The sequence below is a fragment of the Pinus tabuliformis genome, chromosome 5_1 (assembly GCF_031772625.1).
Source record: "Pinus tabuliformis cultivar Carrire ecotype Pingquan chromosome 5_1, CPIR1, whole genome shotgun sequence".
NCBI classification, from domain to species: Eukaryota; Viridiplantae; Streptophyta; class Pinopsida; order Pinales; family Pinaceae; genus Pinus; species Pinus tabuliformis.
Window position 1 is genome coordinate 589,892,388 of NC_142305.1, and position 17,869 is coordinate 589,910,256.

A 17,869-nucleotide genomic window follows, 5' to 3' on the forward strand; every position below is an offset into this window, starting at 1 on the left:
CTTAAACATGCATTGCTAAGTTTTCGATATATTTGGTATTCGGAAATGCAACGCACCAGTCAACATTCACGGTCGTATCAAACCTTTCAGCATTTTAGTCTACTTTTTTCTTATGGATAATTCCGCTGATTGGACGCATCGCCGCGTGATGCTCTTTGCCCTGATTCACTGCATCTGGTTGGAATTTTATGTTAAGTGGACTGTCGGTAATTAAATCCACTTAGCGGTCTAAAGCTGGTCTTACCTACAGTGAAGCCTTGCTTTTAGTGGTGACTCTGTTTCTATTTCCATATCAATGATGTAATTACATGAGCCCGAGAGGTGAGAGAACCATCACCCACACAAAATGACTACAATGACGAAATCAGGCAGGCAATATGGATCTTTGCGGCAAGAGAGGTGGATTATAGCGGGTGTTTTGCAAAAGGGTACACTGAGTTTTGCCATTAGGATTTTCAATTGTTGCATACTTGTTTTGTGTATTCTCTCGTTTGTTTTTGGCGTAGTCAATGGCTGTTTGAAGCAGGAGATGCAGTCTCTCTTGGTTTTTAAAGGCGGTTTACAAGATCCTGCCGGGCGTTTGGCTTCTTGGAATGTTTCTTTCAGCTGTTGCCTCTGGAATGGTATCTCCTGCAACAGTCTGGCCGGCCGTGTCGTTGCTATGGATTTGCATGAAAAGAGATTGAATGGTGTCTTGCGTCCAGCAGTACTGTTCAAGTTGAGGGCTTTGAAGTACTTGGATATTAGCTCCAACAATTTTACTGGCCTACCTATTCCTGCAGAACTGGGTCTTTTGAAAAACTTGAGATATCTCAACCTATCCACAGCAGGATTTGCAGGCTCCATTCCATGGCAACTCGGAAATTTGTCTACCTTGGAAGTACTTGATCTCTCTTCCTCAGCTTCAATGTTGACAAGTCCCAGCTTATCATGGCTCACAAATCTGACGGCCTTGAAGGATCTCTCTCTCGACGGAGTCGATCTCTCAGCAACGTCGTCCACATGGGGACAATCAGTAAGTCGTCTTTCTCACCTCAGAAACCTCACAATGTCAAATTGTGGACTTACAGGTTCAATTCCCTCTTCCCTGCAGAATCTTACATACCTTGAAATTCTCCATCTAGATGGAAATACATTCCAGTCTGAATTCCCTAGTTGGTTGGCGACTATGACTAGTTTGGTTTCTCTGCAGATGACCAATGCAAGTCTAAATGGGTCTCTTCCGTTTGAACTTTCTCAGCTGCCTCGCCTAAGTAGGATTTCGTTGGGATATAATAAATTATCTGCCAATGTTTCCCATATTTTTCAGGGCCAATGGAAGAACCTGACTTATTTCCAGATGCCAAACAACAGTTTGTATGGCCTTATACCAGCTTCCATAGGAAATTTATCATCTCTGGCTTTCCTACAACTGCACAGTAACAATATGAGGGGAACGATTCCGGATTCACTGGGCCTCCTACGCTCGCTCACCGTACTAGACCTGGGCTACAACCAATTGACGGGACCTATCCCATTATCTCTAGGATCGTTGCCTGGACTGATTAATATCAGTCTTACTAAAAATGCTTTGAGTGGAGCAGTCTCAGAGTCACACTTCCGCGGCCTGAAGAATCTAAAGTATCTCGACATCTCTGATAACAGATTAATCTTCAATATCACCCCCAACTGGACTCCTCCTTTCCAGTTAGATGTGTTGAGATTATCTCAGTGTAAAATAGAGGGACCTCTTCCTCCTTTTGTGAAAACTCAACGTTCTTTGACGACATTGGATCTGTCCAATAACACCCTCAAGGGACAAATCCCCCCATGGCTGTGGAACCTTACTAGGCTTAAGAAGCTAATCCTTTCGCACAATAAATTGGAAGGGCCAATACCATCTCAGCTGTATACGTGCACCTTTTTGAAGCAGGTAGAGCTACGGGACAATCAGTTGCATGGAAATCTTCCAAATCCCCCGCGCAGTTATGCTTCAGGCTTCCCTTGGGCACTTGATCTGTCAATTAATAACATTACAGGGCCAATCCCCTCAGAAATCTGCACGATGCTTCATACTTCAAGATTCTTATCTTTGGCGTCAAATAAGCTCAAGGGGCAGATTCCTCCTTGCATTTGTGAGCAATCAGTGTATCTAGAGGCTCTGGATCTTTCAGACAATAAGCTCTATGGGAAGTTGCTTCCCAATTTCAGTAATTGCTCTTCCCTCAAGGTATTAAACATAGCAAGTAATAATTTGGAGGGAGAGATACCGGTGGAACTGGGAAAACTGAAGAAACTTCAGGTGTTGCACATCAACAACAAGAAGTTAAGTAGGAACGTTCCCTCGTCCCTGCGAGATTGCAAAATGTTGGAAGTTTTGGATTTGAGTGGAAACAATATATCGGGCAAAGTGCCTGACTGGATTGCGGATCTCTCGAAGCTCCGCATACTAGTTCTCAGATCAAATAACTTGGAAGGTGAGATACCATTTCAGATTGGGTACCTTCAGAAACTCCAAATTCTTGATCTTGCGAAAAACCATCTGTCCGGCTCGATACCACAGTGCCTCTCAAACTTAGCAACGTTGAGGAATAAAGCTTTGACAGGTTCGCGGTCTGATGAATTTAGGTACGGTATTTACTACAAGGAAGAAATTAACCTGGTGGTAAAGGGCCGGGAATGGGCGTATAAATACATCCTCTATATTTTCACTTCTCTGGATCTCTCGGCCAACAACCTAAGTGGTGACATCCCCAAGGGCATGGGGTATCTGAAGGGTTTACATTCATTGAATCTCTCGCATAATCAGCTTACGGGATTCATTCCGCAGGAACTTGGCGAAATAATAAATTTAGAAGCTTTAGATATGTCATGCAACCGGTTATCCGGAAGAATACCTGAAACATTTGTAGCCCTGAACTCCCTGGGCTATTTAAACCTATCCAATAATAATCTGTCCGGTAGGATTCCAGCAGTACGTCATTTGGACACCTTTTGGGGCATCTTCATTCTGGGCAAGTGCTATTTCATGGACTATAGCATTATTAATGTTCCCTTACATTACTGTCATTCCGTGGGCATAGACGGTAGTACAATCACGCTGACACCCCGGAATATTTTTGGACAAGCGCTTTCCGGTAAATCATACCACTGACAGGAGCATTCCAGAGAAATGTGTGAGATGACTCGTCCTAGCACTAGAGACATGACCAAAAGGGGTGCCAGCCTATGTCTGTTATTCAACCCCCAATCTCTAACAATACATACAACCTAGAAATGTGGAAGACTCATAATATACTAATATCGACAAGCCATGCTCATTATCCTAAAATCCTTGTCTTCATATAAAAGTGATAAAAGATACATATACCTAGCATTTAGAGAATCATCCATTCAGAAACATTGATGATTAAACTTCCATGGACACCTCATAACTATCTGTTAAATCTCTTGGAATGATTAATCCACTTTTCATTCGAGTCCCAGAAAGCCATGCAATCTATGATACTATGCAATCAAGATCCTTGAAAGCTCAAAGGCAGGTTATTACAAGGATACACATTACCAATGACAATGACTCCAAAACAATCTCATTCAATGTCCATAACAATCTGAAACTGCTACAATATACACTCATAATTTCTCAACCTCACACATGTTACGCAACTTGATCCAACCTGCCTGACATTCTCCTGTCCTCCCATGAAATAATTATTTATATATTCAATATAAATTAAGTTTAATTCGTATAATTGATTCATAAGCATAGAAATGTATCTTTGTTAGAGTTCTAATACAAGTTTACATAGTAATCCATAGCTTTTGTGATCAGTTAATTAATTCATGATCAAATGAATGAGTGATCAACCACAAGGGAAGTTTTCATATATTGTGCATGTTCATTATATAACTAAAATTTTGTTAGTTTTGCAACATCAATTAGATTTGTCTCCTTGTCTCCTCATCTTCCACAAATACTAACAATTTCTAATTTATTAGTGTTATGCACCCTAAAATTGAAAATAGATAATTATATCCATCTATCTCAATGCCAGAGTGATGCTTAAGAAAAATTCATATACTTGGTTAGTAGTTCTTCTCAAACTCATATTTTTGTGGAGGCTTATGCATGGCTTGTCATTTTTAATAAATATAGGCAATTCAATGTTCATTTATTGGGACACATTTTAATCATCTTGTATGAGGGCACTTATGTTGTTGACTTTTGTATAACGTGCTCAAAGATAAATATGTTTCTTTCTTAATATCTAGTGGTTAGCTTTGACCTGGGATCATAAAGATTGACTTCAATAATTTCAATGTCTTAATTATCGTAACATTTATCTTCATAACAAAATAATTATCTTAACATCCAAAGTCATACCATATAAATACATGCACGATAATGCACTGAGATTTTGCAAGCTTCACTTAATTCCCTTAATACATCTATTTTGGTCTTGACCATGATATATTACAACTAACCTTAGACCTTTTTTGCCTAAATATGTTTGTTCTACATAATATTTCATAAATTTAATAAAATTTTTAACTATGCATCATTTATGATTTCCTACTTAATTTGAACACTTGAAATTTTGAAAAGTCCATATTATGGACTTGAAGTTTTAACACTCACTATATGCATTATTTCCATGTTATTAGATCTAGCAATATTGGTTTTTGTTAATGTTATTAAAAATTAACAACATTACATATTTTTTCCAAGTTATTAATGATATAGATATTCATTTTATATAATTAAGTTTAACAATAGTATAAATCATTTTCTATGATTCATGTTATTTTTGTATGTTAATTGAGTTAATTTTCATGTTGTTAAACTTAATAAAAATATAAGCTTTTCTAAGATGTTTGTTATCTCTCAAATTGTACACGCATGAAAAAGCCCCATAACATAATGCATAATATGATATAAACCTTTTAGGAATATCACCCATTGTCATGACAACAACTTTTGTTCTCTCACTCTAGAACTTTAGATTAGCTCTCCTTTGACTCAAGGGAAGCTTAGTTAAAAGAGCAAAAGGTGGTGTTAAAGGAAGGCTTAGTTAAAAGAGTGTCATGTTAATGGTAGCCTCAGTGAATTTTTTTATAGATATTTTAGGTTTTTATGGAAAAAGGGAAAATGGTGATGGGGGAAATAAAGAATAGTGTCAATGTCTTTCTAGATTTATGGAGTCCAGCAAAATCAAATGACAAATAGGATCATGAGGAAAACTTTCTTAAGCAAACTATTTAATGCTTTGTTGATTACAACGAGAAGTTAGAACCTCTTGGCTAAGTTAACCCCTCAACTAATCAAGGAAAATCATGAAATCATGGCCCCACTAGAAGGGATCCCTCCAAAGAAAATCCCTACTACAGAAATTTGGAATATGGCCTAGCAATGAGAATTAAAACTATCACAAACTAATAAAGAAGAGGTGTAAGAAGAACCTTTGCACATCCTCTTTCCAAACGAAAAAAATATCTTTCAAATAGATCGACTTTCATAACTTTGTAGTAATCTTGAATAATCGTAATTATACATTTAATGATGTAGAAAAACAAACCAAGAAAAAACTACTTTGAAAAATATAAAAATAATAAAAAATTAGAATACAATCAACTCATAAAAAAAATGACTCTATGTCACCACTCTACGGGCTCATCAAACTACAACTGATAATGATAATGAAAAAACAAATGGTATAAAAAACCCTAAAGAGTTTACATTTATTTGTGCATTAATTTCTTGTTTTAACGTTTCCATGTTTATAGTGACTTATATAATGTTTCCATAATGTCTTTTGCTTTTGCATTCATACCATTAATGATTTCTGGAATAGTTTACCTAGCATTTTTTAACCCTTTTTTGTTACATTTTAAAATGTAAAAGTAGTTCTAATGTTTTCAAACCTCTCATTTATCAATAATCTTGCTATTTATTAGTAAATTTTTGGTGGTGGCAAAAATAATAAGATGTACAGGGATTTATAAGAATGTATTCACTTTCTTTATTGCAAATTCTATGGATGATTATTGTGAAGGACATTTGGGAAATAGAATGAATAATAAGAGCATAAGTAATTATATATATATATATATATATATATATATATATATATATATATATATAGTGGTACGATGCACATCATTGCTCTTTTTATTTCTTGGATTTCCAGTTATGTTTTCTGTCTCGACCAGAGATGGTCATGCTAAAACCTTGACAACCCTGCTAACAATATGCACCCAACTATATAACGATTATTTGACTATATAAGCAGAGATATATAGTGTGGAACATCTGAACAAGAAGCATTGTATATCTGTATCTGCACTACACACATATATATTGCTTGTATGGCATTACACAACCACAATGGTTGAGTCTACCTGTGCCAAACTTAGGTCACCTGTCAGACACTTTTAGTGTCTGCTTAGAAATAAGCAACCTGCCCTCAGACCAGCTGTCAACTTAGAAATTAGATCCTGAGCAACCTGCCCCAGACCAGCTGTCAGTTTACAAATAAGCAACCTGCCCTCAAACCAGCCATAAGATTATGGCAAGTTCCATGAGCTAAGATGGCTCAATGACATCCAGTAACAACAAGCAGATGTTGTTTATTCATATCATACATAATGGGTGCAGAGTATAATCGATGGTTGTCACTAAAAACCTCTATTTACCAAAGCTTACGCAATTTATGCATGCGAGTATGTAAAAAATTGAAATTTTTAGAGAACCTGCAACTTTGCCAGACACTGCGTTACCAATGTCAAGATTATTATATTAGGGATTACAGAGCACTATTTCTTCATCAAACAATCAATCCCCTTGCAATGGCTTTATTGGTCTCCAAATGAGTAGTCTCATAAACAGGAAGCTCTTTTTGGTACACGCTCATGTTCATGTCGATTTCTGCCAAATTCTTCAGCTCAAACAGGTCAGAACTTGAACAACTGACATCGTCATCGTCTTCCTCCTCTTCGTCTTGTTTTTCAAGACCCTTAATTACCACAACTTCCATAATGCTCCTTGATTTTTGATACTTAGTAATTATGTCCTTTGCTGCTGCTGCATGCCAGTCCTCCTCAAGAATATGAAATTGCAATTCTTTGTTGAGTAGTGAAAGCTTGTATGCATCTGTAGATGGATATGTATGTAGATTATTAACAGGATTCGGCTTATGGAGATACTTGTCCCCAGAGGGGTTAGAGTCCTCATCCAAAGTTCCACTTGTTGGATAGAAAGTCACAAATCTTTGACTCATCCCATTCCTGTTCTTCGATCCTCTGGATGTTTTACTCAAACATGGCCTAGATTGTACTGAAGAAGAAGATGAGTCAACAGAGGTGGGTTTTTTCTCAGAAGAATCATATGAATTGGAGTCACTTACAGACGAAAATAATGAAAGCTTCAATTTCTTGGTACTGCCAGCCATAAACAATGAATTGAGAAAATTTGCGAGCTTCCTGCCTGGAGAAGTTGGCTTCTTGGGCTTCTTGGAATCCTTCCGAGCTTGAGAGTTTGACTTTAAATTAGCCTGATAATCTACAGGGATGAAAGGCTTCTCCGTAGAACAAAAATCCCCATCTCTAACAGATGATTTTCCATGTAAAGCTCGAGTGCATTTTCCACCAAAAACCCATATGATGTAAATTTCTTTCTATTTTAGCAGTAGCAATAGATGAAGTTTTTCTGCAGAGACATTTTGACAATAGTATTGAACCGTGTTGCTAATGGGCTCTCTTCTCTTGAAAGTGAGATGAAGTTCTTTGCATAGTGAAATGCCTCCCAGGAGGCTTGCTAGTGATTATTTTTTGAGAGCAAGATATGCCTATGAGGCTGAAGAAACCACTGGAAGCTTCTGGTTGATGAACCTATTTGATTTGGGAAGAATCACTCAGGTGCTTATGAGGAATCTTGAACCACCAGGAGGTGCCTTAGAACTCTGGTCCTTCAACAACGATGCCTAGGCGGCTCTCCCAATCAACAATAACAAATTTTTTAATGGTATTCTAATCCCTCTATTCTCCTTGGCACTAGTCCCACCTTGATGTTAGAGGTCGGGGTTTAGGCGGGCTTGGAGGTCGGCCCCTTTAATGTTATGAATGCATAAAACATAATCAACATGTTTTTCTTCAATATGTTTTGTCTAGACAAAATAATACAACATGTTACAAATATTCGTAATTGAACTAATACAACATGTTACAAATATTCATAATTGGTGAAATTACAAGCATACATATATGTGTTTATATAAATAACAAATTTGTAATTTGTAAAAGAGATATTAATTTATATTTTGTTTTTCTTGCCGTAAAATTATTAATGTAAAAATCCAATGATGCATGTTTCTCTTATAAATATAACGAAAAATTAAGTTTTGAGCTACTAGATAGTTATCTTGAGAGATTATATTTTGACTTACTTCATAGTGAGCTCTACATGGTAAAAAATATAAATATTCATTATGTTAATAGTTTTAAATGTTGCACCAATTCTTTACATATAAGGTTTGGTTTTTTCTAATTTCATTATTTTAAAAATAAAAAACAATCAATTTTCTTTGTGAAATTAGGCTCACAATTGTATCCCTTGTCCACAATTTTTACGTATTTATTCCTCATTTAAATGGAAATATTGCAGCAATACAAACAATTATCTTATACTTTCTTCTTAAAAAATATCATTTAAAAAGAATTCAAAATCCATATAATTATGGAAAAATTAATATATATGTGTACAATTTTCTACATTCCATATTTAATATAGATTTAAAAAAGAAGAAAGAAAATGATATATGTGTGTGTGTGCGAGCGTGTGTGTGAGAAAGAGGTGTCCATATCTAATATAATTAAATCTACACCTTTACTTACTTTAATTCATAACTCAGTTGCCTTAAATACTAAGTAAATTATTTATTGATTATTTATAATAAGACATTAAAAAGAGAGTAGAAATTGGTTGTCTATGAGCTTCCAAGAAATAATCCACAACTATATTAGCTCAAGGGTGCTTTTTCAAAATCAAGTCATTACAACAATATTCATCAAACTAACAATAATAATAGTTCTAGTGAAGCATGTAAGATAATCCCAATTGAATATTTATTTCTAATCAAATATTAAAATATATAACATAATTATTATAGGTATTCATGAAATATATCTATTAATTATCATTCCGTATTCCTTATTTTGAACATAATTAAAAATAACAAAAATAACTCATTAATCTAAATACAATTTTAAACCATGCTTCTTATTTAAAAATAAATAAAAAACTTTAAATAATTTTTTACATTAATTTTAATTCTTTATATTAAATGTAATTAAAAATAAAAATAACTAAATAACTCTTAACCTCAATACATTTTTATACCATATTATTATTTGAAAAAAAAGAAAAATATGGCCAAAAATTTCATTTAACAAGAAAATAGAATAACTTAATTTTATACTATGTTTTTATCTAAAAAGAGGAAAGGAATAACATGACTAGAAATTTCATTTAACAAGAAAATGGAATGACTTTTCCAAATCTGTTGCGTTAAATCCATTTGTATATTATAATTCCTTTTTAAAAGAGAAAGGCAAAAGGACGGGTAGATAGAATAATTTTTCAAAAATCACAAATTGGAAATGACTTAAAATGCGTTGACACTTTGTTTTTTCTAAATCAGAATATGTATTAATAATCATTGTAGGCTTCAAATCTGAAATCACAAATTGGGCAAATTGGAAATGAGTTGGAAATGTGTATACCCTTTTCTTTTTCTAATTTAGAATATATATAATAATCATGGTATACATTAACTCGACCCTCGGGCTATCCTTAATTTCTAAACGGAACAATCTTCCTCACGCTACGGCTTCAAATGACGTAGAAGATGCTCACTTCAAATTAAAAATCTTCTTAACATTCTCCCTCGTCAATTAAGATGGAAAGCTTTCAGAAATTCAATTGTCCATCCATTATTCATTCCAAACGTGAAACCATCTGAAAGCTTTAAATTTTAAAATGAAATGAAATTAAAGGTGAATTCAAAATTAAAATTGAAAGCTTTTTAAAAATTAAATTTGTTGGCTCTTATTCCAAACGTGAAATCAGAAAATACATAGAAAATTTGCACTGTTATTCATTGAAAGACCAAAATAATATAAATAATTACCGACTTGATCTGCTTTGTGATTTGTGTGTTAGACGTTATTTTCCACAGCCTCCACAAAGGCAATGGGAATGGGCTCTAAACAGTGATTGCGATTGCTTGCTCTGGTCAACGAGGACGTCTTTATCTACAACTAATTCCTACTCAAATTTAACTTATACATAAATCTCATTGTAAATATTACTCCTAATTTATAAATTAATAACTTTTCAAAATCAATATCTCTCACGCTCAGGATCAAAATGATTTTAAAAAGAAGAAAAAACAAAACTAGATGTGCCCACTGCTAGATGCTAACTTCAAATTAAAAAGCTTCTTAACTTTATTGGTGTGGGTATCGACAAAGTAATGCAACAGATCATGGATCGCATAGACATTGCAGTTCGCTGCAGGAAAGAATTGGTGCCTCTAAAAGATGTAGTAATGAAAATAAAGCCTATTGTTAAGCAGATCTAGAGAGGCCGCCAGGCAATAAAGAAGAACAAGAATGATAAGGGTTCCGCTGTGAGTATATGGCTTAAATATTTGAATGCCCTTCTCCAAGAAGCATCATAGGTGGCACGACGTAGCACAATGTAATGTTATAAAACCAGCTTGAAGATCTATGATTTGATGACCTCGCACAATACCAATAATGTGTAACTTTATCAAACCAGCAGGAAGATCTATGATTTGATTTTACACATCAAAGAGCATCTCAAATGGTCTCCTTTGGTTGAGTTTGTCCAACTTCCAGAGCTATTAGAGGAACAAACTCACAACCTCCAACAGGAATTTCAGCAAATTAAGGAAACATTAGAAGCACAACCTTCGTTCTGCAAGCAATTCCCATGGCGGTCCTGCTCTAACCGGCTGCGCAGAGATGAAGCGTATCGACGAACCTTTTATAGTGGGACAACAGGAAGCCTTTTCATTTCTTGAATATTTTGTTATGGAATATGCGGAAGCTAAGAATATTGGCGTGCTTGACAAGGGTTGATTTCAGCACCACGCTGGCATCCCCAATAAATAAACTATTGGTAATATCAAGCTGCTCAGTGTCCTCTACAACAATGGCGGTATAATCCAAATAAGAACCGATGTTCCTCAGATCTGAGTCAATCCACCGAGCATTAGTTTGATTCCAACTCCTCCGAAGCCTGTGGCCTTGTTATAATAGTGAACTCCTGTGAGGATATTGGCTTGACCTGTCACTGTAATCCCCACAGTAGCCGAAAAGATGACAACGTCCGTTATTGCCCATGAGGTTTATGCCCACGCCGCTGAATTTCTTCTCCTCCGGGCTTCCACCGGCGGTAATGCGCTGCCCCAGGAAGGAATTCCGGATATATGTCTCGTGCCCGCCCTGAACCATGATGCCAGACGACTTGAAATGCGAGATATAGCAATTATCGATGTTCAAATTTTGAATTTGGGCCGGGCGGGTTCACCAGTTCAAACTTCGAATTTGGCGGGGCGGATTCACCAGTTCAAATTTCGAATTTGAATTTGAATGGTTCGGTTAACATGGAGTAACATGGTTGCTCAGTGCGTCACATCTCAGATGCCCCGTCCAGATGCATAGCATAGCATGGTATCAGCGCGTCACATCTCAGATGCCCCGTCCAGATGCATAGCATAGCATGGTATGGTTTTATGTATTGTACATGGTGGTTATCAGTGGTATGATTTACCGGAAAGCGCTTGTCCAAAAATATTCCGGGGTGTCAGCGTGATTGTACTACCGTCTATGCCCACGGAATGACAGTAATGTAAGGGAGCATTAATAATGCTATAGTCCATGAAATAGCACTTGCCCTTCATTCTGGGGTAATCCGGATCTTTGTGGATTCCCACTTCAGAAATACTGCAGCGACCCTACTTCTCCGAGTGAAGAAGGAGAGGACGAGGACGGTGAGCAAAGTCTGAATTGGTGGGATTCATGGGAAGGTGGAATGAGAATGGGATGTGTGATTGTCTGGGGAAGTGTGACGGGAGCGATGGTTTTAAGTAGACGATCAAGGACAAGACACTGCCAGTTCGTAGATAGCATTGTGAACTTCTTCCTGTAAACATTTGTATCTGTATTACTTAAGTGGGAATATATTACTGAATATAAAATACAGAGAAATTTGAAATGGGTATTTCTTTTTTATAGCTTTTATTAGGTACTTTATTTGAAGTGGATGAAGATTAAACATAGTGTATCCTTTAGGTTTAAGAATATTAGGTATTTTATTGCAAAGTATCATGTGGAAGAGGTTTGATTTTGAAGTCAAACATGGTTGTAATCCAATTCCAAAAAAAATCAGTTATGTGAAGTCTTACATTGAGGAGAAATGTTTGAAGGTTGTCATGAGTTTTAAGACATGAAAAAGTTAATAGTTATGGGAAAGGAGGCCACTTGAGAAATCAATAGGCATATTTTTTAAATTCGTTTTGATCATTGAATAAGAATAATTGGTTAATGGATAATTGAAGAAAAAAGATCTTGTTTTGTCGAGGAACCACATTTCTGGTTTGAAACACATTGATAAATGAATTTTGATGTGATTTTCGCAGAAAAATCTTTTCAATAAAAATGTAAAAGTTATTAAATAGGATAAATAAAACACAATTTGAAATTCTACATACAGTTTGAATGGCACAAGATTTGAGCCTAAGACTTCCACAAGATTTGAACCCAAGACTTCCAATTTGGTGAGACATCATTTCCACAACTATTGCCAATTGAGCTACCCCAAGTGGACAAAAGGGCGCTAATTTTGAAAATTAAATATTAGAAAAGATTTTTTTTTATAATTTGGCAAAGTAAAAAATATAAAAGGAAAAGTTAAAAATGAAGTAAAAGGAATTCAAACAAACTTTAAAAAAAGACAAGACAAGTAGGAGGAAAATTGAATTTCAAAGATATTAAGAAAGGGGTTGATTAGAGATTAGGGGCAATATCAAAATTAAGTCTTGTTCAAACAATTTTTTTAATGACTCATCTCGAATTATAGGGAGAATACAATTATTAGCATGTGTAAGATGCATGCAAATGATAGCTACATCGCATGCACTGCACTGGTATACATACTAATTAATTACGAAGTATATTTAAGTAAAAAATGGGTGAATTAAATACAAATATTAAATATTGTGTTAATGAAAACATCGTATATTATTAATAATAAAAAATAATGTCGGTGTAGAAAAATATTGTTTTAATAATATTGTAAATAGTATATAAATATAATGTTTAAAATACGATTAATAAATACATTATAATATTTGATTAGAAGTTAGAGGCAAAACATCATAATAATAAAAGAAATAAAAAAAAAAATAAAATCACATAAATAAAAGTTATAGTTTCAATATACAAATCCAAACCTTATATTTATCTATAGCATAAAAACATTTAAGGTCCCAAGGCCACCCAAGGAACCTTATTGAGCATTCCAAGAAATCTTAATGAAGCATTGATCCCTTCCCAATCAGTGCAATCACTATGTCAGAAGGAAACGTTAAATAGTTAATTAATTTATATAAAAATCCCATGTGTTAAGGAGTGGTGACTTCCTTTGAGTTTATTATCAAGAGATATTTTATGCTAAGTTGGTGGGATTTTTCGTGAGAGGGAAGGAACCTCTTTGATAAAGAGAGAGGAACAAAATTAAGAGGAGGTTTTTGGGTTTAGAGACAGGAGATGGAAGAGAAAGAGAGTCGCGAGAGATTGTGGTGAAACTAGTCTGAGGGATGAGCCCGAGGATCTAGATTTAATTGATAGTTTAGAAACTTGAGCACTCATCTTGGATTTTTGGGCACAAGGGCCAGAAGTCTTTGATCTCGAAGTCCTTTGGATTTGGGCAATAGAAAGGTTGATCTTAGATAGGTAGGGAGGAATAAATTGGTTTGATAACAATTGTAGAGGACTCTGATTTTCCACAAAGCAACGTCAACTAGGGATCGACATCAAACAAGAGAACTAGGTATGTACTTATATTTAATTTATGAAAAAAATTATTTCCCTAATTGAAATGTAATTTTAGGACCATTACACATGGTAGCAGAGCCAATTTTTAACTCTTTTGGACCTTATAGACCCATAATTTTTTTCTTGAAAACCCTAAAACCTTTGAAATCAAAATTTGCAAAGACACTGCTTTGACTAGGAAATTTCACTATTTTTTTTTGCATTAAAAGTCTCAATATCTGCAACAAACACGTAAATATGCTTCTTCCTTCCAATGTCATCAGATGTAAAATCTCCCTGAGCCTTCTATGCTAGAATAACAATCGTTGTTTGAATACCCCATTTTACGGTTTTGGTTTTGAGGGGGAAAACTATACTCGACATTTGCTATACCTTATGCATCCTCCTTATATGCTATTTATGATACCAATCAATCAAAATTGGCATATGCATTGACCTCAACTCATGACCACGATAACCCTATTGTATTTGTGAATCCCACATGGTCTTGATGTAGGAAAGACATTTGCTATTCACTTCTCCTGCAACCTAATTTCCCATGGACTGTGACTCGACACTATTGAAACAACTTCTGTGCATATAGTAATTTCCTATGAGAAGTACACCAAGAACAATTTTGTCTAAATGAGCTTTTGATTATGCTGAAAATGGGGATACCTATTATTCCTCTTTTTGTGTTGTCAATCCTTCTGATATTGAGTGCCATGAAATGGATGGACCAGCTTTGTGCATAATGGAAGAGAAGAAAACATTTGACTCTCAAAACTGTTAAGAGAGGTCGCGCTACGATTCCAATACAATTACGAAATGGAGGGAGGGTCTTCCTGAAGCTTCAAGAATACACATTCTTGAACGAGCGACCTATCATGGGTAAGACATTCAACTATCCCTCATAATCTTAGTTAACGCATTCAACTCTTTCCCCATAATCTTGGTTAAGGCATTCATCTCTTTCCCTCATAATCTTAGTTTCTAATTTCTTTTGAGAGTGATAAGCATATCTTAATTTTGTCGCATTCTCTCGTAATTTTCCTGTGTCAAGAATCATATGCTCTTGTAATTCTCATACATCAATAATTGTATCAAACGCAAGGAGCTAACTTTGAGGAAAGACGGATAGTGATTCACACATGCCTAATCTTGTTTAGACATCCTTGAATTAATTTTATATTTCCATGTTTGATCCGAATTTAAACAGGAATGCAACAAAATACAGAGATAACCATATACACAAAGATGCAGCGGAAATAATACTTCATTTCATTAATGTAAAATACTGAAATATGCTTACAAACAGAAATGGAAATAAATCAGCTAGGGCGATAGTAGCTTATCTCTGAGAAAAGATGTGGTGACTACATGTCTCTGAACTGTGTTAAATGAGGCTCAAAGGCCTATTTATTGTTGAGAAACAATGGAAAACCGTAAACATCCAAAAACCTAACCCTAGAAGATGAAACGCCAAACTGTGGGCCCCATTTGGGTAAATTGGTACATCAACTTCCTGGGGTCGTAACTTTGGCATACGATCTCCATTTGACGCGCACAGTATCTCGTTAGAAAGATCTATCCGAGAACTACAACTTTGGGAAGAACAACATGCTCCATGGACCATGTTTCTCCCAATGTTCCCAAAAAATGTCGTTTAGGGCCTCAAAACGGCTCCGAAAGTTCAAGACCCAAAAAACTGCTAAAAATAGTAAACTGTGCTATAGTTAAGGGAACTAAAAAGCTGAAAGAAACAATGGTGGGGGTCCAAGTGGACTTGGCAGGTGGCCACCAATATCCACCTAGATCATTCCTCCCCCCTTAGGAAGCAATGGTCCCCATTGCGCCGAGTTCCTCCTTGAGATGAGGAAACTTCTGTTGAATTTAGTCCCTGGTGAGCCACTTGCCCTAGTGAAGGAGTTGACCTGCTTTGACAACTCGATACAATTGGAGATTCAACTGGCGAGTGTGCTTGATCTGTGTGTCCATGATCCAATCAATTGCAGCTTGTTCCATGCAATCTAGATTTAACTCTGTGGGTGTGTGCTGTTCTGCAATGTCAGATGTGTCTAGCAATGGTGGAAAGTATGGCCAAAGGCGGTCCACATTGAACATTGGGTGCAAGCCAAGGAATGGGGGAATGCTGAGCTCAAATGCATTGTCTCCCACAACCTTGGTAATGGTGTAAGGACCTATTGAAGCCCCGAAAATCGGGTCTACAACAAGGGGGATACCCGCCCGGTCCGAACCTTGGTTGGCAGCTCCTTTTCCGTTTGGTATAGCGGGTCCGACTGGGGATATGGGACCAGTTTCCCAATTTAAGTGTGTGAGTGAGAAAGATTGATATTTCTATTTCTAACAGTTTCTAAATGGAATACTTCTACTCTAATTCTAATCTAATAATAAGGAAATTATTATTCTAATAAACAGAAATATGTAAATCTATACTAACCCGGGGTGTAATCTTTCTTTTATGCGATCTAAAATGATTTCAGACAACAACTGGTAATAAAGATCATTCAGCTGCTATGAGAAAAGAATTCAATAAAGATGAACTACTTCGTATAAAAAGTTAGACGAAACAGTTGTGAAAGGCATATCGCATAGTAAGCTACTCATACACTAAGCATAAATAAATAGCTATCACCGTACAAAAGTGCCAAACGATAACTCAGGCATTCATACATCAATATATAAATAACTGAACTGAAAATCACTCTAACACAAGGGCAGAAATAGTTAAGAGATAGAAATACCATTTATAACTAGTCCTACTCATGAGCTTCAAGTGATAACGATTTATTTCTTCTTAATCAAATATCCACTAAGAGTACAAAAGTGTAACATCAGTAGTAGATATCAAATGCAAACATCAATAAATCTTGTTCCATTCATTCATCAAAACCTCCTCAGAGGGTACAGAAGTGCATGTTCTGGGGATACGTTTTTGATAAATTTCAGGACCCTTCTCTAAATGCATGAGAAGGGTTTAAATACTACTAACTAAATCTAAAAATAAATTATTACAAAAATGTAGGATGTGGTTTAAATGACCGTCCTCTTTTCAGGAAAATAAAACAAAATTAAAGCTAAAATTGAAACTAAAATTAAACTACTTCTGTATCTGGTCCTTGAAATCGCACGTATGCAGCATCGGTTTGAGAAGAGTTGGCTGGCCGACTTCCGATTTTAGCTGAGCTGAGAAAACAGAATCGACAAGAGATGGCGCCATCTTTTCGGCCGAATTGATGATACACTTAACAGTCATCCACTGGCTATGTGGCTTTACCAAGTAAGCCCATATGCAAATCAAACAGAATGGGTGGAAGGTACCCTAGTAGATCAAGACAGCACCAGAGTAGACGTAGAGAATGCTCTAATTGATTTAGAAAAGCAGCGTGATGACAACTCTTTTTTGCAGGTACCAGAAGGACCAAAAAGAACCATGAGTACCCCTCCAGCCATGCAGACTCCTCAGAATTAGGAGAAGATCCCAAAAAGAATCAGAGAAGGGGTTTCCACTTCAGGAATGGCCACCTTCGATTTGCAGCAGGAATCAAACAAGAGGCAAAGGCTAAATCCAGTGTCTGAGCAGGAATATACTGAAGACTTAGCGGAGGTCACAAATACAAAAGCAGAGAGAAGTAGGCCTGCCACTCCATCTGGAGGCATGCAAGAGCCTTCCACATCTCAGACTTAGATGTTGGAAAGGCAGCTTAGTGTTGAAGTGTCATCCTTTAGAATGCCTGGTGACAAAGATCAA

At 35.9% G+C, this 17,869-nt stretch overlaps 2 protein-coding genes across 2 annotated transcripts; one reads left to right on the plus strand and one right to left on the minus strand.

Moving 5' to 3' along the window:
- The first annotated feature begins 321 nt into the window (after positions 1–321).
- Positions 322–3,133, plus strand: LOC149166246 (uncharacterized). The gene has a single exon (XM_089430113.1). It carries the CDS (start codon positions 347–349, stop codon positions 3,131–3,133), a length of 2,787 nt encoding a protein of 928 aa, XP_089286239.1. The 5' UTR covers positions 322–346.
- A 3,670-nt stretch (positions 3,134–6,803) lies between these two features.
- On the minus strand, positions 6,804–10,992 carry LOC149166247 (protein BIG GRAIN 1-like B). The gene is made up of 2 exons (XM_089430114.1): positions 10,969–10,992; positions 6,804–7,652 (listed from the first exon to the last, which is right to left on the minus strand). Exons 1-2 carry the CDS (start codon positions 10,990–10,992, stop codon positions 6,804–6,806), a joined length of 873 nt encoding a protein of 290 aa, XP_089286240.1.
- Positions 10,993–17,869: the final 6,877 nt, after the last annotated feature.